Source organism: Asterias amurensis, chromosome 5 (assembly GCF_032118995.1).
Source record: "Asterias amurensis chromosome 5, ASM3211899v1".
Taxonomy (NCBI): Eukaryota; Metazoa; Echinodermata; class Asteroidea; order Forcipulatida; family Asteriidae; genus Asterias; species Asterias amurensis.
Window position 1 is genome coordinate 10,112,462 of NC_092652.1, and position 26,618 is coordinate 10,139,079.

The 26,618-nt window shown below is 39.0% G+C and overlaps 2 protein-coding genes across 8 annotated transcripts in view; one reads left to right on the top strand and one right to left on the bottom strand.

Annotated features, from left to right (window-relative positions):
• The window catches only part of LOC139937197 (uncharacterized), a 43,927-nt gene extending 38,669 nt beyond the window's left edge, over positions 1–5,258 (bottom strand). For 6 of the 7 annotated variants that reach the window (XM_071932267.1, XM_071932264.1, XM_071932266.1 and 3 more), the window contains exon 1: positions 5,141–5,258. The gene's annotated coding sequence lies outside the window, so the exon portion shown is untranslated. Of the gene's footprint in view, positions 1–5,068 lie in introns of all 7 variants that reach the window. The other variant, XM_071932262.1, reaches the window with a different exon arrangement.
• Positions 5,259–7,877: 2,619 nt separating this feature from the next.
• On the top strand, positions 7,878–22,463 carry LOC139937677 (thiamine pyrophosphokinase 1-like). The gene is made up of 7 exons (XM_071932934.1): positions 7,878–8,238; positions 13,075–13,222; positions 15,798–15,870; positions 16,652–16,747; positions 17,897–18,043; positions 20,156–20,267; positions 20,846–22,463. The coding sequence occupies exons 1-7, from the start codon at positions 7,938–7,940 to the stop codon at positions 20,977–20,979; spliced, it is 1,011 nt and encodes a 336-aa protein (XP_071789035.1). The 5' UTR covers positions 7,878–7,937; the 3' UTR covers positions 20,980–22,463.
• The last annotated feature ends 4,155 nt before the right edge of the window (positions 22,464–26,618 follow it).

Below are 26,618 nucleotides of genomic sequence, written 5' to 3' on the forward strand. Positions count from 1 at the left end.
GAATAATTGTAAGGGGTGTTATAATAAGCAATGTTCATAGTCAGTGATTTGTTTTAAATCATTCATTTATTCAAATAAACTAAGTAATTATAGACAGCTCTTATTTCTTGTCGGGTCAGTATACATTTGGTAATGAATCTGAAAATGAGCGGCAATAAAACCTTACAGTTGGTAAGAAGTACAGCAGCACTGTATAGTACACGTAATGCATTTTGAGAAACTTGTCGCTTCAAAGTACTGCGATATATGGACAATTATATCACTTTTTACCACTAAAGATATGAATCTGAGAGATGTAACTGTCTGAAATGTTACTGACAGTTATCTCAGATTGTGTATGCCAATGAATTATGGATTATTCTTCTTGCATGGATATCCATGGATATTTTGGCAATATCTTGAAGACATTCTCAGGTTAGTTTTAAAGACCCTGGACACCATTGGTAATTGTCAAAGACCAGTCTCCTCACTTGGTGTATCTCAACATATGCATTAAATAACAAACCTGTGAAAATTTGAGCTCAATTGGTCGTCGAAGTTGCGAGATAATAGTGAAAACAAAACCACCCCTGTCACACCAAGTTGTGTGCTTTCAGATGCTTGATTCAAGACCTCAAATTCTAAATTTGAGGTCTCAAAATCAAATTCGCAGAAAATTACTTCTTTTTTGAAAACTATGCAGTTCAGAGGGAGCCGTTACTCACAATGTTTTATACTATCAACCTATCCCCATTACTCGTAACCAAGTAAGGGTTTATGCTAATAATTATTTTGAGTAATTACCAATAGTGTCCACTGCCTTTAATGGTACAATGTACATTATCAAGGATTGAAAAACACAGTGAGTTCCAATTACCAATCACATACAATTCCTTTATAATACAAATGAGTTGTTGTTTTATGAGCACAGTGGTTGAAATATTTTCACAAGTTGAAATATAGAACATACCATCTTCAAATGAAAAGTTTGTAATTCTCATTGGCTGTACGTGCTGAAGTCTGTGCTTAATCACACACAGGCAGTGCAGTTGTTAAAAATACCTCAAACAATTAGATACATCAAATTAGATCCATTCAATCAATAAATAAACTGAAATCAAAGTGCAAAAGACAATTCCTAAATTGTCAATACCACCAGGGTCAACTACTCTGACACTTTGACCTTGTCAACAGTGTATCATCAACAAGGACAAGAGACAATAAATACAAAGACTGTATCACATACATGAATCAGCTACCAATGTTCAATGTTTATAACAAAACACTATCAACCTTGAAATGAAGACATTGTGCATTGTGTATTGTAACTCTCTGTGTTGATCCATGCATAAGTAACCTTTGACCTTGAATTAGTTTCCATTGTAAATGTGGTGAACATGACACTGCTCGACTATAGGGCATTGTCCAATCATGGAGAAAGAATCCTCCATGGTCCAATGGTCCAAATATCGCAGATTGAAGAGAAATGGTGAGGTTCATCAGGGCAGAGGAGATGTTAAAGAGACAACTGTCAATATAAACATTTCCTTTGATTTCTTTTAACAAACTTTTGTCACCTTCATTATGTCAACATTAGTTTATTTTCATGTTGAAACTTATTTCAACTACAAATGTAAAGAAGAATTTCTCATAGTTATGAGTTGGAACATTATGAGTTCAATACTGAATTACATCAACATTAATGTCAATGTTTTCCTTGTGGAGAACGTAACATTTGCACCCAGGTCATTGTGGCTTGGTGAGGCCAAGCACTGCAGTCAAGTACACCGAATTCAAGCTCTAGTGTTTCCGATCAGCAGTGTGTTCAATGTCCCGGTTTTGACAATTGTGTCATTATATATAAGCAATGTATTTAGCGTTTTGGCGTTAACAATGGCACTTAACCATAATTGCTTCACCCTTTGGATTCATTACAACGTGAAGCCATAGGTCCCCTGTCACGTCAAAGCACCCTCTAACCATTTTAATCGCTAAGAGAAAGGGTTTGCCTGTGGGTTTCTGGCATTGGCCAACAAGTGCACTGCAGCATGTGTGACAGGTGAAACCTGCATGGTTTTGTTTTCACTGTTAAGTTGTTTAATTCCCTCTATTCCCTTTGATTTTAGAGATGATCACCATGGTTTTTATCTTCATCACAATGTTGTTTCCAGACTTGATAAAGAACTCTCTGTGTCACACATGTGTAAACTGTACACATGTATGTAATATAAAAATATAAGGCGAACTACATATAAGGGCTCATCATTCAAAAACTTCAACACTTGTCTCAAAAGGTATTACAGTGTGTTCAAGCGCCTTGGCCCCATAAGGTTCAAATTGATCAACAAAATTGGAATTTTGTTCATCATTACCATGAAATAACAGTAAGAGGCAGGCCTATTGTACAAAAATGGTGGCACTTACGTCATGATTTCCATGAAATAACAGTAGGGGTCTACTGTACAACATAGTGGCACTTTTGTCAACATTATATGAATTAACGGTAACCTGGGATACATTTTCCAGAAAACCCAAAATAAATTAAACTATTATACTTTTAAGCGAGGTTGGAGATTCAGTGACAAGAATATATATAATCCATTCTGCTTAAATTAATACAATGAGCTTTACCCTCAATAATACAGTATCTGGTATCTCCTTGGATTTTAACCTTGAAACTGTTTTTTTTCTGTTCTATCAGTATCTGACACATATCATGAGTGGGTTGCAGTGACCTCTGTACACATTACTAGGCTAAGGCTATCACAACGCCTTGTTGACCTTGGGGTCACACTGCACTGAATGATTTCACAATGGAGGTAGGATTGGATTTCACTTTGTAGTCTTGGTTCCAAGACCATTGGTGTTGCGCGGTCACACACAACCAACGTTCCGATCTATGCGCGGCAAAAACTGTACACGCTTTGTAATGACCGAACGCTAGCGGGCGCTCTGTTTCTCTGATTACAATCTCACCTTGGTGAGATCATGGTGAGAGAGATCCGAAAATCAGAGAAACACAGCGCCCGCTAGCATTCGGTCTTTACAAAGCGTGTACAGTTTTTGCCATGCATAGATCGGAACGTTGGTTGTGTGTGACCGCGCAACACCAATGGTCTTGGAACCAAGACTAGATTTCACTTGAAGTAGCTGCCCAAAATATATTCAGTTGAGCTACTCATAAATTCATCATTTGCTAACAACACTGTGAAGGCATTTGGTCCTTGTGAAAAAGTGGTAAACAGTTATCAAGCGCTAAGACTGTCCTACACCTGTACATAGTACACATCATGGAGGAAGACAATTTTCTTTCTCCATGGGATGGTACACATGGTGTAAGCTGTAACAGGCTTTATCAAACTGATTAATAACATTTTTGTAGTATTAACCAGTAATAATGCTATCTGAAGCCATTCAATTTGAACACTTCTTTGATTCAAGTCGATTTATACCATACTGATCTATCTCGCAATGGTTTCCAGGGAAACATTTTTCCTTCACTAAAGAAATCCAGGGCAGAACCATGATGAAATTGTTCCCCGTCTTGTGTTCCCACAAGTAAATCTACAATAAGCTTAGTAGGCCTACACCACCACTGTCATTCCAGTCCAGGGATGTAAAATATGCACACAAAAAGATTGCAATCTTGGACAATTGTACCATGATCAAGTACCGTATGAAAAGCCAAGCCCCTACCTGTGTATGTCGGCTACTCCCCCTGTGCAAGGTAGGGCTGATTATGTGCGAATAGTGTGCAAAACAAAAATGAATATACAACAAATTAATTCACATATCAAACACATTTGCGAATGCCCCAGATTGCACAGGGTGCTGAGTTAAATTTTTATTGTAATCAAATGCAACATTTCTGGTGTTGTTTTGTTTACATGGGTGATGCAGGCCTGATACTTCACGGAGGCAACGGAGGCGATTGCCTCCATTGCCCCTTGTCATTGCCTTGGTGCCCTTGAAATGCTCCAGTAAAAATTTACAATTTCCTCATAGGGTGCCTTTTACCAAAGAGAAAACGCATTGGTGCCCTTGCCCTTTCAAAAACGAGGCATACAGCCCTGGTGATGACTTGGTTGAAAATCACCGATTAGGTGAGCATTTCAAACCAAAACAAGGATACCCAACAATTTGGTATGTGTAGCCTACCATTTTACTTTCGTTACATGTCACACAGGCTACAGCAAAAACCTTGAAAAATTAACAGGTTAAAAGTATGATGCTGAGGATTTGAAACTTTGCACGGCGGAAATACGATAATAAAGAAAAGTTTGTGGTAACACCATGTAATGACTATCTCTAATGAGTTGGTGTGGTTCTGAAAAGAACCGCTGGTTTCAACTCGACGTTTCGATCAGTATGCTCTGATCGTCTTCTGGAATCTCCAGAAGACGATAGACGTTAGACGGGAATCTGGTGAGTTTTTGTGCTTTTTCTTCAAATTATTTCCTCAATGGTGTTTTAAATTATATGGTTGGTAGGTACTTCTAGGAGCCTTATAGTTTCTAGAAGTAGTTTGTATGATTCATTTATCCCCATTTTTAGACATTGAGGATCAGGTTCGTGTTCCTAGTATTTACTATTTGTGTCATGATTATCAAAAGTGGTAAAAATTGAGAAAAATCTGCTGACTAGCTGTCGAAATGGTACGTGTTTAACAATTTCGCCCTGCACACAATTTCGCCCTGCGGAAGCTTCGTAACCCTCCGGCCTGGCGGCCGTCGGGAGGAGGGTAATGTTATCGCAACTAATGCAACGGAGGAGTCCAACCTGGGCTAGAGAATTAGAGAGCGAGGTAATGTAGTTACCTCTAATAATAGTAATAATGATGATGATCCAAGCACCGTTTCATAATTAATCTATCATCATGAACAATATCATCATCACACTCACACAGTCACATACGTCAGTAATTACACACTCAGCAGTGACACAGTGTCAGCAGTAAACATTTATCAATCATGGTGGTTTTATAAAAAATGTTACTTGTTAGTCACAGTGACGTGTTAGTTACTAAACTTAAACTAGTGTGGGTTAACGTTAGTTGAGAAACTACAATCAATGTTTGGTTCATACTGACACATATGATAAAGACGTCGGCAAAAGTGGCAGACGGATGGAGAATTGTTTCCGAAAGTTGTTTAAAACTTACTTGTGACTTCAGTAACTTCCGCAATAATATGACAGGCACACCGGTTTTGGTCGACCAATACACACGCCTTCAGTTCGGTATGCTACGTGCACTGTACTTGTAGATACGACGTACGGCGTCACGGTGTCACGGTGTGGTGTGGGCCGGGGTTTTTTATCCACAAAAAGACCATTACAGTTGTATAGCGCCCTCTCTTGCCTAATGAGCGGATTGCCTTGTACTAGTGAGTTTTGTTAATGAGTTTTTGTTAACTTTCAGCAGAAAATGTTCCCATTAGAGTTTACATCTCTTTGTCTCTTCCGAGAAAATTTATAAATTAATTTGTGCTTACCAAAGCCCTTCAGTTGGGAAGCCCATTGGTGTCAAGGGGAATACATTAATTTCACATTGGCATTATTTAGTTTATTTAGTAAATAATTTATTTGCAGCTACCCGGTAATTAAACTAGGCCTATACTTCCCGCCACCTCCCGTAACCCAAACTGGGAGTGTTATGACCAATCACATATCGCGTACGATCTTTAGTTGTGGCTCTCTAGTAACATCGATCAGTTTTTATATAGGCTTTTTGACGCAAGGCGACTATGAAAAGTTAACAACGGCTCACAACTGGTTTGGCCTATACACTTTGGTCCTTTGTGGTGGCCGCCAGATAATAAACCTGCCAAATAATATTGTGCAAGTTTCAAAATAACATCTTTGAATTCGTAGCTTCCTCGTCCAAATAGAATTGTCTAGGTGAAGCGGCGAAAAAGTTATTGTGTGGCTTCTCACCATAGAGACAAATACGGCCACCCCCAAATATTTGAAGTCATGGGATGCCCGCAATGTGGGCAGAGGATCCAGGTTCACAAGCTCCCATCCCTCACCATTCCCCCCCCCCCCCCCCCCCCCCCGCTGCACAGAGATGTAGGCCCATCCGCAGCAATGAACACGAAATATGGGTTAGACCTACAAAATACCCCAATCGAACACCAAAATGAACATTATTATTATGCCCTGCAGTAATTGTGACGTTTGTAGCCATTGGTTCCAAAATGGAAAGGAGATGGATCACACCATGCAGTAAGTATAGGCCTCAAGCAAACAATAAGATGGAGATCCATGGGAATCTGAATTGTTCTTACTTAATTAAAAACAAATTTAAAGTAAAGCTTCTGGGGTACTCTTGATCCCTACAATTGTGTCATTTTAAATAATGCACTTTCAAAACCTCACCAGAAAAAAAGTACCAAAAGCTGTTGCAACCAATCAAAGGAACCTAAATTATTCCGACAAAACAGTGAGTGGCCGCAGACCTGATTTTTCGACCCTATAGGAGAGCACCGTTTTAATTTTTGTTTTACTGTGATCCATCTCCTTTCCACTTTGGGACCAATGGCTACAAACGTCACCACTGCACTGGCATAATATAATAATGTCCTTTGTGGTGCTCGATGGGGTCGTGTTCTTGCTGCCTTGGAATTACAAGAAGGATGGGCCTCATTGAAGGCTACAAATTACACTGGTGTAACAGAATTGAAGCAGATGAAAGCACACAGATAAAACAGAGGATGGACCGGGGGTAACAACAAGGGAGAGGTCAGTGGAAGGAGCTGCTATAAACCCCTACATGGGGTGGGGGAATCAACGCTGGATATAGGGGGAGGACAATTATTATTTCATAACCCTAACTTTGTTGAGTACAGAAAAACAATTTATCAAAGCTATTGCAAATTGTTTACCAACAAAAATGACCTAAATAAAAAATGCAAACTAAACAGTAGGCTATAAGTGGCAAGTGGCCTGATTTATCGACCTTCAATGTAGCAGTCTTCACTGGAAGGCTAATGAATTACACTTAGGGGCCTAGTGTTGTAACAAAAGTATTCAAGTGGTTAGGCCCCCCCCCCTCCCCCAAATTGATGAAGAATAGATGAAAGCACTCAGAGAGTAAAAAGAAAGGAGAGTATGAGGGTCAGGGCTCAGGGGAGAGAAAAGTTAATGAGGCAGATTAGAGGGGAAAATTGTGGTAAAAGGGAGGGCAAAGATACAGGGTTATTATTTACATTTACTTATTGAATGTTCAGACCATGAGGTTGGTTGGTATGGAGATGCCTCCCGCAAGTTCTCCCTTCAGACGAAAAGAAATATCTGTGCGTTTTCCAATAATGCCTCAATGCTATAACAATCAATCCCCTCTTTATGTTTAAACAAAAAACCCATTGCCTTTGAATTACTTCATTTAAGAACTTGTGTTTATGTTTGGGTTTACAATGTATTTCCTACATTTTTAGTCGAACAACCACAAAGGCAATATCAACCCTCCGCCCAGATTCATCCTAATGTTGCTGATATTGAAGAAAGACATTATTTGCTATTATACAATTATTTTTCTTTGACCTAATATTGCTAGGGTTCAACATTCTTTCAAATGGTAAGGAAAGCTTTTGTTCTAAAACGATTAAAAAAGGGGAATGCTTGAAAAAGAACATCAGGATTTTTGAGGATGGAAATTTTGAATGTACAGAAAAAAAGTTGCTGGCGAGTACGAGCGATGACAGGCTAGCAAGGCATGATGAGCGAAAGTGCCGTCAAAAAGTTTCTCGCTGACTAATATCCGACTATAGATGGCGCGCTTTGTAAGATGCGGAAAGGATACCCAGACTACTCTCTATGTTTTATGAACAGCATTTATTAGCAGGAGTATGGTGTCTGACTGAATTTCATGCTCGTGTTGTTTTTGTGTGATCTAGGCATGCAAATCGGTCTCGCAACAAAAGTTTTTGCTGCTCAAAAGTAAGCTCCAAACAATTAAAATGCCTGGAATTCCGAAGGGATTGTTACGATTGTGTCGACTGGGCAGCAAAAGAAGGAACCATAATAGTAGCGCTGATCCAGAAAGCGGTCAAAATGGTAATCATGATTCAACAAAAGAGATAACTGGGTCTCCGAGACCGATTGAAAAGATTGCGGGCATTCCTGACGACTGTAGCGGGTCCAACGCTTCGATTAACGGTGCAACTGCACAGTCATGCAATGGCATCAGTGGGGAAGTAATAGAAATGGCATTTCCTTGTTTGAGGCGTCCGCTGTCTTGTTTAGAGGAAGGAAACAAAGGTAGGCAAATAAGCTTATGAAATACAATAGTTAGCTTTATCTAAATCCAAATGGAGGTAAAAACAGGTGGAAACAGTTTTGACTTGCGCGTGATTGTGAGCAAATTTAGCACTGCATTCCTGCAAGAATACTGTACCTAAGTTAACAACATGTATCCTCCCCTTACCAGTTTTCACGCTATTATGCCTTTTTCTTTGAATTGGGAAAAAAGTAATGATGCCTCATATCAACCGATGCCCTGATTACCTTCTTTTGTTAATATGAAGTATGCAAACATATATTAAAATTTGATGGACATTTAAATGTTCACACTACACACCGATCTTTGATGACTTCAGCTAGCCCCAATTGTTTTGAGTTTTTCCTGTTTTCACGGCAAACAAGAAAGCATGGTTTCCCGGTGAAGCCATACATGTAGGCAGTTTCCATCAAGTTGATTTTATGTATACCAAAACACACACACACACAGCCCCCCCAAAAAAGAGCGAAATATATTAAATCATAACTCACATTTTGTACAACTCACAACTATGAGACTTAACAGCAGGCAGGAGCATTCTCTCCTCGTGCTTACATTTCACAAATATTCGAAATCGGATGAATAGTTTCGGAGATATTGTAAAAAAAAGAGAGCAACGACAAAAAACAGAGGCTTGGCCTGGCGTGCAGCGCCCATTCGTTTGTGCATGATGTCAACTTTGAACCCCGTGGACAACGGATTTCGGAAATCTTCGGAAAGCGCGGAAGAAGCCCGAAGACGTTTTTTTGCGATGCGGGAGCACATGTTTACACAAAATGAGATAACGATTACATCATCGTGTAGCCGATAAAATTCCGCACATCGTACAGCTAGTCGCATAGCTTTTACTATAAAAACCTATTTTTGTCGGCGTTTTCCATTTTTTGAATCAAGATTTCTTCCAGAGACAATCATCAAAATTGAATGCGACTTTGTCAGTGCTAATTCCCATACTTTTAAGTTTAACTTGTGAAAATTTGGTGTAATTTGATTATGTTTTCTTCTCCCGCCGAAAGGTTTTGTTAGACCATTTCTTGCAAAGTTGTCCTAAATACGCACGATTGTACATGTACGTCGTACTCGTACATCTTCGTGTTTCCATGATGTGCCACCACAAAAGGGCATGTGTTACAATAAGTTTGATAGGCCGGGGCTCTAATAATAGAAAGCTGGAAAGCTGCCCGATCTTGTTTCTTTGATAATTTCTACGTTCTGAATTGATAATAACAGACTGCTCATCTTGAGTCAAAAGAAACTAGTATTGTTATATACTTTTAAAGGCCTATACTAATTGAAGCGAAAGTTGAACAAAAAATTGATTGTATATTGGTTTTTAGAAATTGTCTTTGTAAATATAACACAAATAATCAATGTATACCAATGCCTTCATCCTCAAGTTTTTTGAAGATTGTTCTAAATTTTTAATTTGTTAATGCTACAATTTTAAATCAAAGGAGCAACTGATCTTAAATTAAAGAAAACACCAGTCATAAACTCTTTAATTTTATTCCATTCTGGTTAATTTAATAATGCTATTTGTTGACGTAATTAATAAGGAATATTCACACATACACCTGCAAAACATAACACATATTCAATTTTTATAGTTAACAATTTCCCCCACGATGCCGCTCCTCAGTTTGATTCACAAAAATATCACTTTTTGCCGTTCATAAAAAATCATACTAGCGCCTCAAAGCACAGTTTGTAAACTTCCTCATTGATAGAGGGCGCTCGCCTAGTGTGCGCCCTCTATTGCCATAGGCTGTGCATTAAACTTGGCCTTGGCCGATATGAAGAAAAACATCTTGTCAGAGAAAAAAATCACCTGCATTAAATTTGACTGAAACAGCCTAATACATGGAAGAAACATCTACAGTGACTACAAGTGTTCTTTGAGACTCTGTGTATGACTCTATAGCCAGCAGTTGTCTTCATTTTATTCAAAATATTTTGTAATGAAATTTTAAAATTACCATGGTAATTTGCAAAAAATAACAAAAATAAATAATTTAATAAAAAGTGTGAATAATCATTGGCTTTCAAATCTGATTTTTATTTATTTTTTCCCCCTTTTTTTTCTCTTAAAATTTATAATAAAGCGTATAAATAAACAGTGATAATTGAATCAACAAGCTGCTCGTTTAAATTTTAATATAAATAATAATATTGATTGGAGGGTTAAAAACAAAATCTCCAAAAGTATTAGAAAATGATTCTTTAAGCCTCTGTATTTTTTTTCCAGAATGCTCAGCAAACTATTCAGTCACATGATTTGATCATCATGAATTGTGAATTGAAATAGTGTTTGATGAAACTTTTTCGGTGGGCAAATATTTTTATATGTGGCCTCAACGTTATGACATATTTTTGTACCTTGTAGAAATGCCTAAAATACCAAACTTTTTGCATTTACAAGTGCAAATATCCAGTGGAGCCTTACGTGTTTCTAAGTTTTGGTCAAGGGAGAGGAGACTATTTGCTTGGCAAATAAAACCGCACAATTTTTATCTTGGGACTGTTTACATCGCGCACAGAGAGGTAAAAGATTTGCCACGATTTTAGGGACACCTCAAAAACAGGACCTCCTACGATATGTGTAGCAATGATTAATGAACATTTTTGGTTAATTATGTTTTTATATAGACGAAACTGTCTGACTGTGGCCCTGCCTGTACAAACACACCTCCCTACATATTTTATTTTAAATTAGGCCTAAAATCATCTCTACTATTGTATTACTAGGCCACACTACAGTGACTACTCTACTCAACTCAACTGCCAAATTTCACAATCTGTGACTGTTGTGTCCGGAAATAGAGAAACAATTATGAATTCTACCATCATCTACCTTCATGATTAGACCCAGTAACTGGAGCGCTGTACTCCTTTAAAAAAAATTGCTTGTCATTATCGGTCGCGCCCCAGTTACTGGGTCTAATTATGAATAATATATGGGATAACTTTCCGTATCACACCACCACTTTTTCACTAATTTTTACAAAAAGGAATTTATCTCATTGAGGTGAATTAGATACTATATTATTTCATATTGAATGAAAAAGTGTGATACGGAAACCTGTCCTGAAGTGGTTTCATAACTTTGGTTTCAGTTAAATTTATTTTGCCCTGTCATCCAAAGTTAAAATAAAAAATAATAATATAGGCCTAGGCCTAAACTACTGTACGGAGGAACATAAGAAACCTTCCCACTCAATGTTTAAAAAAAAAACGGAAAAGTTTCCGTATGGCGCCACCACTTTTTCATTCGATATGAAATAATATAGTATCTAATTTATCTCAATGAGAAATCCCTTTTGGTAAAAATGAGTGATCAAGTGGTGGTGCCATACGGAAAGTTATCCAAAAAACCCAATAAGAATAGAAATAATTTCTTTTTAAACAAATAGCCACACACTAATTCATAATGAGTAAATGATTGCCAACTGTGTGGAAATTGTGAAAGTATTGTGAATAAATAATGTTCATTTCGATGCTAATAATGTTAAAGATGCTAGGTTAAAAGCCTTTTTTAAGGTTTTGCAAAACAAGAAAAAATGTATGTTTGTGGTCTGCCTGTGGCATATTGCAAAGGTTGTTGTATGTTTTTGGTTTTGAAACAGCATTTGGGATAGCTGTTAAAATTTGTTCAGGGACAAAGTTATTTGAACAAATTATTTCAGCAAAAAAACAGCCCATCCAACTTTTAAGTTCTATAGCCCAATCTGCAACTCCAGAAGTAATACAAAAGGCCTCACTGTTCTGAGTGATCGTGTTGCGAAGTATTCTGAAATGACACTAATCCGAATTTGACTATATAGCTAGAGGATAAACCCCACAGCAAAAAACCCACGCAGGGACAGAAAACCCGTCCTCATTTAAAGGAACACGTTGCCTTGGATCGGTTGAGTTGGTCTTTGAAAATCGTTCTGTAACCCTTTGTTGTAAAATGTATATGGTTAGAAAGATATTGTAAAAGTAGAATACAATGATCTACACAAATATGCCTCGAAACTGCGTGGTTTTCTTTTTAACCTGTCGACTAACACGGTTGGTCATTTATGGGAGTCAAAATTTTGACTCCCATAAATGGCCGACCGTGATAGTTCGCGACGTAAAAGGAAAACCGTGCAGTTTCGAGTGATACTTGTGTGGATCATTATATTCTACTTTTAAAACATCTTTCTAACCATATGCATTTCATAACAAACGGTTTCAAACGCTTTTAATAGACCAACTCGTCCGATCCAAGGCAACGTGTTCCTTTAAGGCTCGAGGTTGAGTATTCGAACCAGGATCGACAGAGGTGAAATGCAGGGACAGAAATGGACTGCATTTGTTGTTAAAGACAGTGGACACTATTGGTAATTGTCAAAGACCAGTCTTCTCGAGTAGTGTATATCAACATATATGCATAAAATAACAAACCTGTGAAAATTTGAGCTCAATTGGTCATTGGAGTTGTGACATACATGTAACTATGAAAGATAAAAACACCCTTGTCACACGAAGTTATGTGTTAGATGCTTGATTTTGAGACCTCAAATTCTAAACTTGAGGTCTCGAAATCAAATTCGTGGAAAATTACTTCTTTCTCGAAAACTACATCACTTCAGAGGGAGCCGTTTCTCACAATGTTTTATACTTTCAACCTCTTCCCATTACTCGTTACCAAGTGAGGTTTTATGCTGATAATTATTTTTTAGTAATTACCAATAGTGTATACTGCCTTTAAGTCTGAATTGCTGTAAAACTAAACCCAATTTTTTTCTGATTGTCTTTTAAACACATAAATTGTTTTCATCCATGTTTATTAGATTCAAATGTGGCGTTAATGATTTTAAACCAACCTCTGGATGCGTTACGACAGCAACTTACAGTTTTATGGAATCGGTCAGTACTCAAAGCTGTTGTAGATGGAGGTGCTAACAGACTGTATGAATGTGTAATTGGAAATCACCAGAAGTAAGTCTAGATAACTTTTCCTAAATGGTTCAAAATCTTATTCAGGGAACTGTCTGAATTTGTAGACCCAAAGAATAATGGCTCATAGATCAATATATACTTGGTTTGCGTTAACACCATGTGTGTATCTACTTGCCAGGTAGAGTTTGTTCTTAGAGAACTGTCTTTCTTATTCTTCACTACCCTGCAGTAGATTTATTGGATTGTTTGGGAGACTTCTCAGTTCTGAAAATAACTGTCCTGCTTTTTAATGCCAAAGGTATAGATAGTTGAATGGGACTACCACTTAAAAGGATCGTTATTAACTGCACTACCGCGGAGTGAGTTCTTAAATTGGTCTCACTGTTTCAACTAGCTTGCTCTAGCCATCTTCATAGGTCAATGTCATGTGAGTAATTTTGTGACATAGGTATGGTGGCCCCAAAGGGACATCGCATAACGCAAACGTGTGCGCACACGAATGCAATGTCGTGAAACAATTCGCGAATATATGCGCACACGTATACAATATCGTGAAATAATTCGCGAATATGTGCGCACACGTATGCAATGTCGTGAAACAATTCGCGAATATGTGCGCACACGTATGCAATGTCGTGAACCAAATCGTGAATATGTGCGCACACGTATGCAATTTCGTGAACCAAATCGTGAATATGTGCGCACACGAGTGCGATTTGTTTTGCAATGTCGTGAATTTTATTGCATACCATGTTGCATACCATTAGGGTGATGTCATAGTTGTGGATAATTTGTTACTGATCTAGGGAGTACTGTGGCGCTACAGCAGGCTCCCTCTGTAAAGCATGTGTATACCCAGGAACTTGGCACCAGGCCAAGGACGACCACACGCCTCGCTTGCCTCACAACAAAGACTACTGCTGCAATGACTACCGCTTATCTCACTGTTGGAAAGAAACCCCCCAGATCATTAGGCATTTTATTCAAAGGTATGCAACATGGTATGCAATAAAATTCACGACATCGCAAATAATATTCGCAGACGTGTGCGCACATATTCGCGAATTGTTTCGCGACATTGCATACGTGTGCGCACATATTCGCGAATTGTTTCACGACATTGCATACGTGTGCGCACATATTTGCGAATTGTTTCACGACATTGCATACGTGTGCGCACATTTTCGCGAATTGTTTCACGACATTGCATTCGTGTGCGCACATATTTGCGAATTGTTTCACGACATTGCATACGTATGCACACACGTTTGCGATATGCGATGTCCCTTCAGGGCCACCATACATAGGCCTACCAATCTTACCCAAGTCCAAACCAAACATTTGTGTGTTGAGGTTCATGTACCACATACCATTGAGTGGCAGATATGGGACAGCGTCTAGCCAATATGTAAACAATGTAACTTGTAAGCAAATGTTGATGTAAACAAGAAGCGAATATTGTCTGGTTATGTGGACTACACACGTGTACAAGCAGAAATTCCCTGCTTACCTGTTAGATAGGCCTGACGTATTAGAGCAGAATTCCCTGCTTCTGTAAACGCTGATTTCTTAATTACAGTAAGCAGGGCCACGAAATTGGACCCACATCCTTTGATCATGATTCATCAACTTCCAGTGTTTTGTTTCTCGTTTAAGTAAGGTCATCGAGATAAAAAAAAAGTTGTAAGTAATTGCTGTCCTTGCTTGCCAAGGTTTTATACAATACGGTAGAGGTCATCACTCAGTGGTTTGACCCAGCAGGTACCAACCAAGAGAACAAATGACTTGCCTGTTTTTATTTATTTAAAATATTATTTGGGTGGGAAGTTTCAAACCACATGGCCCCAAAACAGGCCAGTTAGAGTAAGCGAATAAAAGGGGAATGGGTATAAAAGAAGTATGACATTAATGTGGGGAGAAGCTTGATGAATCCTGTCTTAGATCTACATCTATCCAGCTACTTGTAAAAGCCTATTCAGCATCTAGACAAGGGTGCGGCTGCAGATGGTGGACGGCTTGTGTGCTCAGTGGGTGCCAAAATATATACAAAAATAGAGATAAAATGTGCAAGTAAAAACATGACTCTAGATGCCTACTCGCATCTGATGGCCTCCTTGAACTGCTCAAAGGTGGGCAGCTCAATGATGTCTCGAGGAAGCTCATCCAAGTCTTTTATGGTGCGAGGAAAGAAGCTGTATTTGTATGAGTCTGACGATGTTCTTAGTCTTCTGCCATGTTTACTTCTGGTTGCTCTGGCCTTATGTTTGATGTAGTCTGTGAGAGGAATGGCTATCTGATGGTTGAGGAATCATGACTAGACTTGATTGTAATCGTCGTTCTTGAAGTAGATGTAGGAAACAAGAAGACATTTTTAGTTTTAGATGGGGGAGGAAAACCTATGCAATCATCAGGGAGGGACTGAAAAGCTCAATGAAAGCTCAGTATGGTCTGGTCTGAGGTGGGATTCAAACCAGTGTCCATAAAGTTAAAAAAGACGGGGAAAGAAACCACTCGGCAAAACTGAATTGCATTGATTGTGATTCTAGAGCTAAATGTAAAAGATGAATGACATACTGTATTGTAAAACTTAAACTTGTCTCATTTGCTTGTGCAGTTATGTTCCAGATTTAATATCAGGAGATTTTGACTCTATACGACCTGAGATTCTCCTTTACTACCAGAGCAAGGTAAATCTAACTACCTCTGAATTAAATTTTGAGGTCTTGAAATCAAGCATCTGAAAGCACACAACTTCGGTTGACAAAGGTGTTTTTCTTTTATAGTTATCTCGCAACTTCAAAGGAATCCTATGCAACAGAGCATGAATTATTGGCTTTACATATATATTATAAGCACTGGTCAGTGATTTCAAGATGGTTGGTTCATTCTTGTTGTGTTTATAGACACTGGACACTTTTGGTAATTTTCAAAGACCAGTCTTTTCACTTGGTGTACCTCAACATTATGCATAAAATGACAAACCTGTGAAAATTTGAGCTCAGTTGGTCGTTTGAAGTGGGAGATAACTATAAAAGAAAAAACACCCTTGTCACACGAATTTGTGTGCGTTCAGATGCTTGATTTTGAGACCTCAAAGTTTAATTCTGAGATCTCAAAATCAAATTCGTGGAAAATTACTTCTTTCTTGAAAACTGTGCACTTCAGAGGGAGCCGTTTCTCACAATGTTTTATACCATCAACCTCTTCCCATTACTCGTTACCAAGTTAGGTTTTATGCTAATAATTATTTTGAGAATTTACCAATTAGTGTCCAATGCCTTTAAGCTTGTCATGTGGATATAATATTCTAGAATTTTATGCAGAGTCTCCAATGTGTCTTTAAGTTTTGAGTCGATGCCTTTTTTCAATGAATGGGATTTCAAGCTATAGGAAAACGATTCACAAACCTTTTTTCGTTTAAAGAGTTGACAAATATTTACTGTTTAATCCATTCCTTTCTGATAACAGGGAGCCAAAATAGTTAAAACGCCTGACCAGAACTACACAGATTTCACAAAATGCCTGAGACTGGTTGTGGACACAATAGAGTGCAGCAAGCAAGAGGCAAGTCAACTTACTTAACTTTACTGTATTTTCTGCCTAAAATTTATAACAACATTGGTTCGGTACATTATTTTTTACCAATATTGGTACAATGGAAACTAGTTGATGTTTCCTGTTTGTGTCAAGGTGGATTCTATAAACGTTTCCCAACTTAATTCCTTTTACCACCTTATACCATAGAGCAAGATGAAACTTAAGCAAACATTTACAACCTATGAAGTGGACTTAGTAAAACAATTAAAACAAATGTGTGTTTCTGTGGCCATATCAAAACTAACGTTTGTATCCTGTTGTTTCAAGGTGGGTTTCTGTCGTGGTACTAAATTCCTTTTGAGACTCTTATTATGAAACTTATGCAAAACACTAACAAACTTTATAGTCAACAAGATTTAAAAGAAAAATTGCTGTGGGAGGCCATCGAAATACAAGCGCATCATACAGTTCCACGAGACACTGGTTTCCTCATCAACGACATCAGGGCCCAATTTCATGGCTCTGCTTACCGTAAGCAGAAAATCGGCGCTTACGGCAGCAGGGAATTATGTGCTTACGGCAAGCGCATTTCACGTGTTAGCGGCGTATTTTGGCATCTGCGCGTGTGTGCTCCACGTTACTTGGTATTCTACGCTTACAAGGCTAGTGCAGAAATTCGGCGCTTGCCTGAAGCGGGGAATCGTGATTGTAAGCGCAGAATTCGGCTGTAAGCAGAGCCATGAAATTGGGCCCTGGTCACCAATCGTCACGCCAACCCTTCCAGCACCAGCTCACCACAAGAATGTCACAAACCAACGCACACACATCGAGCCAGCAACCAACCATCACGCATCACCGCCCAAGCACAGCCTCGATCCTTCCCGCCCAAATGCTCATCCATCCAGCACTACTAAAGCTCCACCACTACCAGACAGCAGACCTGCATTCTCCTGAAGATGAGCAGAGTTACTGTTCGAAACATCGAGACTAAACTGGCTCTTTTCAGAGCCAACACTCGCCCTAATAGATTTACAAATGGGGTTGTACCCGCAACTTTTTATTTATAGATTCTTCTTATTTCTCCAAACCATGCAAAACTTCAAACAATACTAAACTGCACTGTGCGTGTTGATGTGGCCATATCAAAACTAATCTAAATTTCCTGTTTACTTCCAGGTGGATTGTATCGTAGTACTTGGTGCCTTTGGAGATCGTTTAGACCAAACTTTAGCAAACATTAACACACTTTATGAAGCCAACTTAATCACCAAAGTACCAGTGTATCTCTTAGCGGACGGATCCCTGGGGTGTTTACTTAGACCGGTGAGTCTTTATGCTACAAACAACTGTTGTCTTATAAAATTTAGTTGTGTTTATTTTGTACCATAACCAAACCATCAGGGCTTGAATTTTGGGCGAATATCCACAAGACCACAGGGCTTGTTACTTGTACCTCAAACCTTTTACTGGACTAGAATTTATTTTGCAAGACCAGAATCAAAATGAGTTGAACAATGAGTTGTGGCGTGTCATGACCGAGCGGTTAAGAGCACCAGATTCAAGCTCTGGTGTTTGATCACCAGAGTGTGGGTTCGAATCCCGGTCGTGACACTTGCTACGGAAAAATTTAGGAGGTAGTGTTTTCTGCTCTACCGGCCAGGCTTCGGATTGATGATACCCAAGCCTAGCAACGGCCTCTGGAAAAAAATAATTGTAGCCCACACCTTGAAGTGGCCTTCAGGTCTTGTGTGTCTGGCGACTTGCATAAAAAAGAAAAAGAAAAAAAGAAGGCACTATGAGATAATCAATCTCATTTGTTTTATGGGTAAGAGTACTTTGATACTCAACAGATATTGAAAGATATTTATCAGATTCATACTAGTAGTTAGCAAGTTTGTCACAAAGATATTTTTCAGTGGGGTATGATTATTAAGTGAAAAAACAGAAGACCACCTGGCTTGCTTAGGCATCACTAAAATTAATGGCCCGACATTAAAATCACTGGCCACGGGCCAATACGGTTCAGTGTTAATTTCAAGCCCTGGCCATGTCTAATTGGCATGAGGGTGGGGTATATATTTGCTTGAGAAGGTTTGCTTTTTTGTCAGTAGATGGTAGACAACGGTAATCGTTAAAGACCAACCAGCACCTTTTGTGACCCAACATATGAAATAACAAACCTGTGAAAGTTTAAAGCCATTGGACACTTTCGATAAACAGTATTGTCCAAAGGCCCACACTTCGTGTATCACAACTTATATATAAAATAACAAACCTGTGAAAATGTAGGCTCAATCGGTCATCGGAGTCGGGAGAAAATAACGGGAAAACCCACTCTTGTTTTTGCACATTTAGCCGTGTCATGACATGTGTTTCCTATAAATCCGTAACTCATGATGTTGAGAATTGATAACTGTTTCAATGTTTTCTCAAAAAGTAAAGCATTTCATGGAATAATTTTTCAAGAGAAGTCTTTTACTACTACCTTCTGTAAACCCTGTAAGTTATTTGTAAATCTGTGAACTTTTTTTTCTTTTTCTGTTCCGAAAGTATGGTTTTAGAGGTAGGGTCATAAATTGTTTTTGTCAATGTATGCTGCTTTATAGGCAAAACTATAAAGAAAGAAACAATAAAAGTCACGTGTGGCAGTTTCAGTTGAGTACAGTGTGGGACTTAAACCCACACTCTGCTGATCAGGTGACCAAAGCTTGAATCCAGTGCTCTTGACCACTCGGCCACGACACGCCCCTATCCGTTTAAGGACACGAGTGTCAAGAACGGGACTCGAACCCACACTCTGCTGATCAGAAACACTAGAGCTTGAGTCCAGTGCACTTGACCACTCGGCCACGACATACCAGGGCTATCCTCCTTAAGGGCACAAGTTTTCAAGAATGGGGCTGGAACCCACACTCTGCTGATCAGAAAAAATAAAGCTTGAGTCCAGTACACTTGACCGCTTGGTCGTGACACGCCACTATCCCTATGTATAAGAACACAAGTATCAAAACCGGGACTCAAACCCACACTCTGCTGATCAGAAACACTAGATCTTGAGTCCAGTACACTTGACCGCTTGGTCGTGACACGCCACTATCCCTATGTATAAGAACACAAGTATCAAAACCGGGACTCAAACCCACACTCTGCTGATCAGAAACACTAGATCTTGAGTCCAGTACACTTGACCGCTTGGTCGTGACATGTCACTATCCCTATGTATAAGGACACAAGTATCAAAACCGGGACTCGAACCCACACTCTACTGATCAGAAACACTCCAGTCCAGTGCACTTGACTGCTCGCCAAGTAGGTTTTGTGTAAATCTATGATTTTTTGTATTTCAATCTTACCAGTGTTATGCACACCCTTTACATGTATGTGAATCTTGTGATATTTGTTCTTCGTGTGATTGTTGTTGTTTTTGGTTTCCAGGGGAAACATGTAATAGAAGTCAATACGGGTCTAGAGAGTGACTGGTGCGGGTTGGTTCCGATCGGACACAAATGCAGACAGGTTACAACTACAGGTCTAAAATGGAATCTCGGTAAGAGCTATGTGCACAAATTATTACCAAACGAAATAATAATAATAATAATAATAACAACAATAATAGACCGTTTTTATATAGCGCTTTTCACACCCGAGTGGTGTCTCACAGCGCTTCCGACATTATTACCCCTGGTCACTGGGCCTTAAATCATTCCTTAAACCATCTCAGCTCCCTGGGGAGTATGGGCACAGCTTGCCCCCAACCATGTTAGGAACACTGGGGGGGGGGGGAACCCATGCTCTTCATGATAAGTGTACTGGTCTTTTTTATACCTCTGCACCATGGGGAAGTATAGTCATTGGCAACGGCACCCAATCATGCATCCGTTGAGCGTGGCACTTTCATTTCCTTGACCTTAAATTGAGTTACATGTAGAAGTGACATTTGGACTTGAACAATCCTGGGGAGAATACTGCTGTAATGCGTAACAAAGCAAGGCCCCTGTGTAGTTAATGTTTTATCCCCAGTCATAATGCGCTGTTGAATTCTTTCTCAACTTTATGTTTCAACAAAGATAAGGTTTAGTAAAGATAGGATATATCTGGTCATTTTGAACTCTCTGTTTGTTTCAGACCATCAGCCAATGCAGTTTGGAAGCCTTATCAGCACGTCTAATACTTACTCTGAGGGGGCTGAGGTAGTGACTGTCCAGACTGACCAACCACTGCTATGGACAATGGGAATAAGGAGCGATAAATCCAAATAGCGGGGGGCTTCGGCTGTCATGCCAGGGGCCGATTTCACAAAGAGATAAAACTGCAATTCAGTCGCAGTTGCTAAGTTAAGTGTAAAGATGCTGCTTCACCCTCCTAGTAGGCCGATTGTGGAGGCTTCTTTTTCACCATTCAAAATAATGTATACTCTTCACTGATCATGTATGGTTGTGTGCCCTTTGATACAATAGACCTTTATCATGGTGCAGCCATCTTGAATTTCTCCCATTGATATCAAAGTTACCAAACCGAGGCTGGAAGAACAAAATAGTCTGGTTCCTATTTGCAAGATGATTATTAGCATTCATTATTGTTATTTGATACGAGTAACAAGACTAAAATGGAGGCAGCATGATAAAAGGTCTATGGTAAAGTTGCTCTGTCCCAACTTTAGAATCATCCCAGTAGTTTGGACTAGTCCCATCATGAGTGTTACAGTTGGGACGGCCCAACTAAAAGTTGCCAACTATAGCTGGAATTGCCCAATAGTGATAGTGATGTAGATAACCACAATTAGTTGGGTTTCTGAAAGGATTTTGATCCTCAGAAATTTCTCTGGGCTTGCATTTTGGCTCATAAGTGAAACATGTTAAAACATAAATTTCTAATATGGATGAGAAATTTCAGACATTTTGTTGTGTCGACCCTGCTCATGGCAAAACTTGAGCAAAAATAAATTGTTCGTTTTTTTTTCTTCTCATAAATAACCACAAGCGGTCTAGTTAGTAGTTAACACTGGTTCTTGCTTGGCTTGGTGACATATCTCTGGATCCCGGGTATAGGTATTAGGCCGTCCCAACCATAACACTTGTGTTGGGACCAGTCTCAACTACAGTTGGGACAATTCTAAAGTTGGGGTGTTTACACAGGTTAGGGTCAAGAGTGAGGAAAGGATTTTTTAATGCAGCTGTACGAAATTGGGCCCTGGCTTTATCTCCATTTTGATTCCCTATATTAGCCAAATGAACATGCATTTCAAAGCCAGTTTAAAGGAATCAGGCAAATTTCAGAAAATACAAGTAATATCTTTAGGTTTAAAATAGTCTATGGCGTAGAGGTGTATTTATCTTTGAAGGATGAGAGTATACAAATCATGAAAGATGTTGATAGTAAAATTAACAGTAATTTCAAGAAAGTATTTATGTATACATTTTTGTTTAGAACAAGTTTTTTAAAGTGCTTGAAATTTATGAAGGGTTTATTTTTCTATTATTTATCAAGTTTTATGTTATTCCCTGTTTTTAATCCAAGATTTGTCCAGTCAACTTGTATTTATTGTTGTTTTTTGTAGCTTCATAAATGTTAGCTAAACTCCCACTTGTACCTCCTGATTAAAAAAACAAACGAACAAACTAGAATAATTAAAGGGTCTATGTACTTTTTGTAGGACAAAAACACAATGTCCACAGATTTACACTAAACTTTCAAGTTTCAAGATAATGATAGTAGAAAGCTTCGCTGAAAATGTTACTTGCTGAGGTGCTGTAGTTTTTGAGAAATGAGTAAAACAATGTCATGAAAATAAATCGTCTCACTGATCATGAAACGAAGTTTATGTTAGCATGTAAAAACGGATTTTCATGACATTGTTTTACTCATTTCTCAAAAACCACAGCACCTCAGCTTCTAAGATTTGAAGGTAAGCTTTCTACTATCATTATCTTAAAACCCTGTAAGTTTAATGTAAATCTGTTTTGTTTTTACAAAAAGTACCAAAATCCTTTTTGAAGGAGCTGTTCAACGGTAAAATGAGTATTTTATGCCATTTCAATGTTGTTTCATGTGAAGTTTGTTACGTGCAAGTACTGTGGATGGTATTTACATCAACAGTAACATAGGAATGTTCTTTATTAAGAGTTTGTTCCCCAAAAATAATTAAGCCCTGTTCATACTTTCTGTGAATGCGATATGAATTTTGCAACAGTTGAATTGTGCTCAACTCCTGTGAAACATTCGCTGCGAAAACAGCCATGTGACGCTAAATTGATTCGCTTTGCATTCGCAGAAAGTATAGACCGGGCTTGAGCTGATGTAAACTGCTTACCAACTAAAATGACCCACGGTACAAATGCAAAAAATAGTTACGATGTGACGTTTCCACACAGACAAAGGCAGAGAGCATACAGTTTTTTCTGTGAGCTGTCTGCCTCGCTACTCTCTACTCATGTACTTCCACTTCTGTTACATTTGCAGATCTGTTTATTTTGTGTTGTCATTTACCGGTAGCCTTTGAGAATGACTCTGCTAACTGGTCCAAGCGTCAGGACAATTATTATTTGTTGTAAAGAACATAATTGTGGTATCCGATTCTATAGTTACAAAATAGACCGATCCATTAAGCTCCGCCCCATTGTGTATTGACCAATCACAACCCATTGCACCACCAAAAGTTTGAAAAAATAAAGTCTGACATGCGTGCGCTTATGCTTGGCGCGTGTTGCAGAGTTGTGGACAGATGCTTACTCGTTCTTGCTCACACATGTGCCATGGGCGATAATGGATCGGTCTGTTTGAACTGGCTTTATTTCACCCGGCCTGCTAGGTGGTCCACCAGTCAAGACATCTGCATGTTGAGGTTGTTTGTTCAAATCCCATTGTGGTAGCCTTGTTGACAAAAGCCATAGGTCTTGTGCACTAGGATTGATAGTACACGCAAAAGAACCCAATACAGTACACTTATCATGGAAGAGTAGGGATTAATCTACAAGCACCAATGATTATGGGTTTCCTCAGGCTTGCAAGCTACAGTTATTAAGTTCACTTACAAGGCATCCTTCCCTTTATGATTTCACTTACAAGACATCATTTCGTTACCAGAAAAATATAACTGCTGTTTTGTCCCAATCGATACCTTTTCTTGTTTATTCCGAGAATGCGGAATATTTTTTATAATTTATTTGACTCGTTTTAAAGACAATGGACACTATTGGTAATTGTCAAAGACCAGTCTTCTCACTTGGTGTATCTCAACATATGTATAAAATAACAAACCTGAGAAAATTTGAGCTCAATTGGTCGTTGAAGTTGCGAGATAATAGTGAAAGAAAAAACACCCTTGTCACATGAAGTTGTGTGCCTTTAGGTGGTTGATTTCCAGATCTCAAAATCAAATTTGTGGAAAATTACTTCTTTCTCGAAAACTATGGCACTTCAGAGGGAGCCGTTTCGCACAATGCTTGATACCATCAACCTCTCCTCTTTACACTGTACTAAGTGAGGTTTTATGCTCATCATTATTTTGAGTAATTACCAATAGTGTCCACTGCCTTTAAAACTCCACTGAACCATTTAACCTCCTAAGTTTTAACAGTTATAAATTATGATTTTGTTGGTGTATATCTCAGGGATGTAGTGAATATTTAAGTGGACTGTTGTTTTTGGAAAGATTTATAATTTTAATCACCTAGGTTTTTAAAAAACACAGTTATACCTTTTCATCAAAAAAGATAGTCATGTTGGTGAAAAAGTGCATAGCAGTTTAGACATTGAGCGAGACTCACTCGTGACAAAATAGTCTGAAATTATGACAGATAGAAAGTTTGTAAAATCCCCGGAGTTAATGTTTTTAAGAAAGTTTTGGGAACAGTACAGGCAGTTATAGAGAAGCAGAATCAAACAGCCGGATTTCTTTATATCTGAATCGACAGCCTTTTTTTTCAATAAGTAGACATACAAATTTGAATTGACGGATCCAATAAGCTCCGCCCCATTGTGTATTGACCAATCACAACTGATTGCACAACCAAAAGTCTGACATGCGTGCGCTTATGCTTGGCGCGCGCGGCTGAGTTGTGCAAAATAGCATTGGAGAGGCTCACATGCTCTTGCTCACACGTGCGCCGTGGGCAGAGCCTAATGGATCAGTGTATAGACGATGTGACCTGTGACATCACATGTTTACATAAGAGCCACAGCCTGGACTTCCTGCACGCACGATTTGAACACAGCCTAATGGAAGAAATCATAAAATCTTATACTTTATGGAGATTGCACTGTCTAACTCTTATCAACTTTTGATATGATGAAAAAGGGAACATCTCAAAACTTGTCCCGCTTTTACTTTCATAATTCTTGGATTTATGTGGAAATTATGACATGAAATGTCAACTTTCCCATATGACCTGTGCAGTATTGTGCCTGCCCGAATACTCAAAAAATGTACAAGGTCACACTTATTGTAAAAAAGTTCACATGGTCTATTGAGATAGAAGTCTGCAGAGTCCATCATTTACACAATTCAGTTTAAATTCATGTGACCCTATTAACCTTTGTAAAAAATTTAAACACTGGTTGTCATTTGAACCTCATGAAACCAGTCATGTGACTCAACAGGGTAGATTTACAAATCTGGAACTTGAAAGATACATGTACATTATCCTTCAAAGACCCCATAATACATAGTTGCACTCTATATTTGCCTATTTTATTATTAAGTTATGCTTATATCATAGATAGCTGAATTCAAGAGTAATTTTATGAACAAATAAAAAATTTGAATAAAGTTGGAAATGTTAGTTTCAAAGTGATTTATACTCGGCCTGTCTGAAAACTTGACAGATAGCAAAGCATTCATGGAAAGATGAAAGTTTCAGAACCAAGTTTAGATATCACACTTTGCTTAGAGGCTGGTATGTACTCGCTGTGTTTTCTTGCGGATGCAGTGCATGGACCACTAATAAAAGTACTCGCTGTGTTTTGCTGCGGATGCCGCGCATGGACCATTAATAACAGTGTACTCGCTGTGTTTTCCTGCTGATGCAGCGCATGGACCAGTGTACTCGCTGTGTTTTCACTGCGGATGCAGCGCATGGACCATTAATAACAGTGTACTCGCTGTGTTTTCCTGCGGGTGCAGCGCATGGACCATTAATAACAGTGTACTCGCTGTGTTTTCCTGCTGATGCAGCGCATGGACCAGTGTACTCGCTGTGTTTTCACTGCGGATGCAGCGCATGGACCATTAATAACAGTGTACTCGCTGTGTTTTCCTGCGGGTGCAGCGCATGGACCATTAATAACAGTGTACTCTCTGTGTTTTCCTGCTGATGCAGCGCATGGACCAGTGTACTTGCTGTGTTTTCACTGTGGATGCAGCGCATGGACCATTAATAACAGTGTACTCGCTGTGTTTCCTGCGGGTGCAGCGCATGGACCATTAATAACAGTGTACTCGCTGTGTTTTCTTGCGGATGCAGCGCATGGACCATTAATAACAGTGTACTCGCTGTGTTTTCCTGCGGATGCAGCGCATGGACCATTAATAACAGTGTACTTGCTGTGTTTTCCTGCGGATGCAGCGCAGGGACCATTAATAACATTGTACTCGCTGTGTTTTCCTGCGGATGCAGCGCATGGACCATTAATAACAGTGTACTCGCTGTGTTTTCCTGCGGGTGCAGCGCATGGACCATTAATAACAGTGTACTCGCTGTGTTTTCCTGCTGATGCAGCGCATGGACCAGTGTACTTGCTGTGTTTTCACTGCGGATGCAGTGCATGGACCATTAATAACAGTGTACTTGCTGTGTTTTCCTGCGGATGCAGCGCAGGGACCATTAATAACATTGTACTCGCTGTGTTTTCCTGCGGATGCAGCGCATGGACCATTAATAACAGTGTACTCGCTGTGTTT

Excerpts from the sequence above, each read along its gene's own strand:
- LOC139937677 (XM_071932934.1), top strand. The coding sequence starts at position 7,938 with ATGCCTGGAATTCCGAAGGGATTGTTACGATTGTGTCGACTGGGCAGC. Across the intron at positions 15,871-16,651 it reads TCCTTTACTACCAGAGCAAG|GGAGCCAAAATAGTTAAAAC; the intron begins GTAAATCTAACT and ends TTCTGATAACAG. Across the intron at positions 20,268-20,845 it reads AGGTCTAAAATGGAATCTCG|ACCATCAGCCAATGCAGTTT; the intron begins GTAAGAGCTATG and ends TGTTTGTTTCAG.